The following is a 6,283-nucleotide window of genomic DNA, read 5'->3' as shown; positions in this document are numbered from 1 at the left end:
AGAGAGAGAGAGAGAGAGAGAGAGAGAGAGAGAGAGAGAGAGAGAGAGAGAGAGAGAAAGAGGGCGAAAAGAGAAATAAGAGGCGCGTGTTGCACCGTGACGGAATCCCGGCACGAGTGATTTCGCCGACCGGACACGTACATCCTTGAGCAGCTGACTCAGCGGAATGTTCCTCTAATCGATCCGTATCTCTCGCCTTCTTGCGAATAGCAGGAGCAGTCGAGATGAAAAAGGAAAGGATTAAGTAGAGAGAAATAAAAACTCTCTAAAGAAAAAAGAGCGAAAGAAAAATGGAAGCGTGTTTATGAAGTCGTCGATGCATTTGGGGCCGAGGTAGGAGGGACGAAAATTATGTTTACGTATACAAGACATGCGATAACCTCGTGTTTTTTTCCATAATTTTATTTTTCTAAGAAATATTAATTTATATAAGAATAAAAATATAAAATATATATATTAAATGATTCAATCCTCGTGATTTTATTTGAAGATAATTTTATAACAGAATTAAAGAGAATAAAAAAAAAGAGAGAGAAGAAACGAGGAGGAGAAGGAAAAGGAGGCAACTCGCGCGGAACGTGATTTCTCGCCACGAACGGGCCGAAGTCAGCCGCTGGTCCGTTTTTGCGGAAACGCGCGGTATCCTCGCAAAGTACGCGGAAGAAGAACGCAGGCGCGAGATGGAGGAAGAGAGAGGCAACTATTTCGCTGATCGGGTACGGCCGAGCGCGGGCGAAACCGGCCGAAGCGGAGTCCGGGCTCCGAAACGCGCAGCGGTATTCACGCGGCGCGCCAGAGCGAGTGCGTGTAACGCCCGCTTGTTTGTCGTTGTTCGTTTTGTACCTCGCACGCGGCGTGACCACTCCGTCGTTGCTGATTACGCAACGCGTGGCCATGAGAGCGCCTCGCGCTCGCGAGAATGTAGCCACACACGCGCGCGCTCGCTCGCTCGTTCGTATCGTCGCGCAGGATTGGCGGGATTATCGATATCTCGCGATGTGTTTACAACAACAAATCAGAATGCGCAAGCTTCTAAACGTCCAGGCTTCCAAGTCTCGGTTATCATCGAATTTAATAGAGCTGATTCCGTCACTTGATATGAAAATAATTATTATGTGCGGCATCGAATTTTTAACTTAATCGTTACGTAGACGCGTTACGTAACGTCTCCTTCAGCCGTCTTGTTGCTATACGAGGACTTTTTTTTTTTTTTACCGTCAGTGTTTACCCGGAATGATATAGATAGGGTTGCAAGACGTAACAACTCGACGGGACTAGTTGAGAATCGCTGATCTAACGCGACGTGCAGGTTCACTATGCGCGCGTGCATGCGCACGCGTGTAGGCGTGTATGGCGCGCCATGACTTGTAGGATGAGTGTGCAAAGGCGTATGTCTCGTCTAGAAATTAATGTACAGCCAATATTAGGCAGCGCGAACAGACCGTTTCGTCATATGATATAAATGAGTATACAGGTGTCGATAATAAGAAATACGAAAAAACGAAGAAGGATGAAGACATGGAAAGATAGAGTTGATAATTATTAGCATTATTAGATCTGATAACTAATATCATTTTCATTCGAGATAATTACTTTTGCGAGGATAACCTTTTTTATTATTTAATTATTATTATTATTTTTTTTTATTATTTAATCAAGCTCGCGAAAAGTGGATTAATCGAGCAGCAGTCATGAGATTGCAGCGTGTAAGCAGTAATATGTCTATTATAGTGTGATTTTTATTTAATGTCATTTCAACACGCGAATTGAAGAGATATTTCGTTAAAGCTTTTCGTGATTAAATGCGCCAGAAAGATAATAATCTTGAAATTAATTTATAGGTATATATTCTACGAGATTATATAATAATTTTATTTTTATTTTAATTAATATTGTACAATATATATTTTATTTTATAATCCCTTTTGATATATCTGCAATTATAATGTTTGTGCTGACTCGGATGAAGCAATATCGAATTAATCTCGCGGCGTCATCGAATTCATATACTTTGGGTCTTCTTTGCACACACGCGCGCGTGCGTGTTCCTGTAGTAGTAAAAAAGAAAAAATTAAGGAAAGAGCTGAACAGAAAAGAAGAGAGAGAAACCGGCAGGGTATCACGCGAGTATCGGAGCGACTAAATAAACATGAGAGCGAGAGAGCATCCGATATTGGGTGTCGGTTTTTATCCGTACGCTTTGCGTTTCGGGGAACGCAGTTGTGTACACTGTCATGGTCTTCATTTACGTTTACCGACGAGTCTTTCCTTCGTCAGGTATCTTCTTCTCGTGAAAATCGAGACATCGATACTCCAATAGCCGGTTGCGATAAAAGAGATAATTTTTTTCGCAAAGAGTGTGATTGGTATACCTTAAATATTTAATTCACACATGATGTCGATATTTTAGGAAATAGCACGGTTTAATGTGCTTACCGTTTATAATATTGATAATTAAATGCACAATAATGATTCATTTAAAATGGTCTCAAAGAGATTTGATCCGAATTAGGTACTTTATAGAATAGAGTTTGTCCACGAAATGACAAATTTTTGATTAGCTCGTCATTTTTGTCAATTTTATCTTATTAAATATAAAAGGAGCAATAGTAAATCTTTTAAGTTAAATAAAATTTTATTTTTAATGTCAAAATGTAAATCAATTAATTTTTGTGGTTTCAAAGTAAATCACATTAATGTATGCATTTAAATAATAAATTAAATTGGAATCAAATAATATATTAATATTTCCTTGAGTAAAATTTAACTTCATTGCGTTTTAACTTCATTGTTTCAGTTGTCAAATTAATGACATATTAAATAGGAAAACAGTGACAATTCTATAGAAATAATTATAACTAAAATTGTAATGTAGTAAATTAAAATGAATAAGGAGATAGTACAAATTAGAATAAGATATGTAAAAAAGATAGTATACTCTTCTTTCTTTCTCTCTTGTTTTGACAAAATTACTCGTGGCTAGACTCTATAATAGAGTCTTAACAGTTTTTAGATAAAGTCGTAATTTGACTTTACAACGTAGAATTTGAGTGTGGAATTTAGTTATGTTAACTTTGAGGTTCATTCATTGATCGATGTTCATTGGGTTTATTTCTGTCTCTATATTTCCAACAAAGCCAGGTTTCGGATAACACGAAAGTCAATTAATCGCACGAATGGACAATGCAGAAATAACGGAGAAAATAGCTCTAGTCTCGTGGATAATTTGGATGATAGGAATTTCAGAAATCAATTCCAATAATTATAAAATAAAAGTGATAATAATTTTAATAAGTGTAATAATAATTTTTTAAATAAACTGTATTAATGTTATTACAAAATGTTTCAACAACATTTAAAAGAAAGATTGAGAGATTGTCTCGATCTGTTAAATATCACGAGCACAGAATTCCATTTTTTATCGCGAGATCCGCATTGTGCATTAATTACATGTACTGCGTTTCTTTCTAAAATCATCATCACTGCGTGCAGGTGTTTTAGAATTACCATTAATTCAATATTGAGAATTCCCCGGCTATTTATATCTTTTGTTGCCAGATTTGCAGATGACCCGTGATCGCAAGGACGATGCGATCGTTACGCGTTTGGCCGCGTAATCCGATCTCATCGCGGACGTTTCCCGTTTTTGCGAGTTAATTGATACCTCCTTGGATACCGTAATATAATTCGACGCCATTCCCCCGAGGTAGAGTCGCCAATCGTCGTTAAAGATCGATCTCTCATCTCTCTCATTCTCTCTCGGTCGCTGCACCGCCTCGCCTCTCTCGTCTCGCCATGGTGTCGACTGCCATTCACCGTGAAAACCGTACGTACACTTGCGCTCTGGTCACCAACAAGGTCGCACAAGGTCCCACAACCATCCTGCATCCATACACCATATGCAGCGGTGTGCATGCGTGCATACGTGCATACGTGCGATGCAGGTGGACGATATCGGCACGCAGGTCGATTTCTGAGGAAATAGGAATCTGAAATTGCATTAACATTGCAACGACTATACGATTCTCAGATCCGATTTCACCAATATAAAATTAACTGTAATCTCCATTCAATTTACTCTTTATCTTTTTCTAATTCTGAGAATTATTCCTGTTTCTTATCAATGTAAATTAACTCAATTCAATCTATATACTCTATCTTTTTTTTTAATTCTTAAATCTAGAAAAAGATAGAGTAACAACATGAGAAGATAGAATATATAACATGAAAAAGATAGAGTAACATGTAGTTAAATTTTAATCGAGAGTAAAATTAAACTACATTAGTTGAAAATGGATTTAGTTGAAAACAGAATTCAGAAGAAAATAAATTAAACTATTAATTAAAGTTAATTTTACATTGATGGAATTGGGTTTCGGTTGTATATCTCTCTTGGAATTAAATATTTATTTCTGATTTGTCGAATAAATTTAAATTTATTATTGAATTCTTCATTTATTCTTTCTCGCCGCTTCGCTTCATCAAAAAATCAGGAAGATCCTGTCGATTTATTTCCGTATCTCGCACAATGTAGCCATCTACATACACGTAGCGTGATTTGCGCGCGAAAGCACCAGCGGGGTCTCTGTATCGATCCGAATGCGTAGAAAATGTTATTGATTCCCTCGGCCGACCCGACGACCTCTTCTCTCCATGGCGACGATCCGACTGGAAAGACCGTGGCTTTTCTCCATACCCTTTTGATCGTTTTTCATCTCGCTGTATATTACAATACGTGAATTGCTATGATATACCTAAATATAGTACACAAAATTTTAAATCTCGTACAAATAATAAATTTATTATACAAATAAATTGTATTAAAATAAAACAAAAAATAAATTATTAAGATATCTAAAAAATACAAAAATGTATTTAAAAGGATTATAATGTCTAAAAAGTAATACGTGTATAATTATCGAATACTAATATCATGATATTAATTAATTGTAATTTAATAAAAAAAAAATATTGGAAGTGAAAAAATTGAAAATTAAACTTTTAATGGAAACGAAGGAGAATATTTTCCACACATCTTCATTTAATTTCAATAGATCGTTTCTCACCTCTCATTTAGAGATAAAATGTCACGTACATGATGACCGCAATTGGAAGGGGTAAGAGGAGAGAATTGCATAAAAGGCATACAAGCCAAGTGACTTCGCCTATTCGTTTTCTGCCTACGCCCTCCAGGGTCATACATCCCACGTTCATTCTCATATTTCTATCTTTTCTTTAGAGTCATTTTTGTGGCTTTGAACACTTGGAGTATGCAGAGCACTCAAAACACCTGTTACAATGATTTATTTATTAAAAATATTCAATACTCTAGCTTGAAGTAATAATTATTTTATTGGGTTGTCCGGAAAGTTCGTGCCGCAAAAGATTTAAATTTAATAAATGAAATTAAAAATTTAAATCTGCGTTTCAATTTTTCTTCAGAATCGGCACTTTTCGGACAACCCAATATAACGCTTTTCAATAATAAAGTATTATCTTTTAACAATTGTATTAATAACATTGGCATATTAAAATTTTCAATATATCAAATGAACTTAAAAAATGCAAGTTTAAATTTGCTGGAAAAAAAATTACAGTCAAGCAAAATTCAGTTAAAATTTAAGACAATTAGATTTAAGTATGACATCTCCTTCACGTTATTATTATTCTGTGACAGATCACGAGTAAGACGGGCACGATAATTCTTGGCCGATGAGGAGCAGAGCAGCACGAGGGCGAGTAGTAGAAGGAGCAGCAGCACGAGCAAGAGCGAGTGGCTTCGTCGTCGTAGAAGGTGGTGGCGGTGTGGAAAAACAGAAGAAGGAACGAGGACGAAGTGGCGGCGGCAACAGTGGCAGTGGCAACGGCGGCAAAGCGGCGACGAACAGCCAGGTCCCCCCATGTTAGCGGATATCAACGGCAACCTGGCGGATCTGAGAAGCGAAGCGATGGCGTCGCAGAGATTTTGTCTGCGTTGGAACAACCACCAGAGCAATCTGCTCTCTGTCTTCGACCAGCTGTTGCACGACGAAGCATTCGTCGATGTCACGCTGGCCGTTGAAGGCCAACTACTCAGGGCGCATAAGATGGTGCTGTCGGCATGTAGCCCCTATTTTCAGGTAGTCAAGCTCGACTTTTGACATCTATAATTTATTAGATTAACATTCAAAACTTTAAATAAATGAATCAGCAAGTGATTTTAATGTTATAATAAAGAAACAATATTTTAAATTGATTTTATGTTATTTTAAATTTATTTTATCATATTTATGATGGATTCATA

General features: G+C 36.9%; 1 protein-coding gene across 10 annotated transcripts in view; it reads left to right on the top strand.

The window, feature by feature from the left end:
- Positions 1-6,283, top strand: part of LOC108690002 (protein tramtrack, alpha isoform-like) — a 44,799-nt gene that overhangs the window by 12,563 nt on the left and 25,953 nt on the right. For 9 of the 10 annotated variants that reach the window (XM_018197053.1, XM_018197081.1, XM_018197089.1 and 6 more), the window contains exon 2: positions 5,678-6,119. In XM_018197053.1, coding sequence (XP_018052542.1) covers positions 5,901-6,119 — 219 coding nt within the window. In that variant the 5' untranslated portion in view covers positions 5,678-5,900. Of the gene's footprint in view, positions 1-3,807; positions 3,827-5,677; positions 6,120-6,283 lie in introns of those variants that run through there. The other variant, XM_018197096.1, reaches the window with a different exon arrangement.

This window comes from Atta colombica, unplaced genomic scaffold (genome assembly GCF_001594045.1).
Source record: "Atta colombica isolate Treedump-2 unplaced genomic scaffold, Acol1.0 scaffold105, whole genome shotgun sequence".
Lineage (NCBI taxonomy): Eukaryota > Metazoa > Arthropoda > Insecta > Hymenoptera > Formicidae > Atta > Atta colombica.
This window is presented reverse-complemented; position numbering and strand designations above follow the sequence as displayed.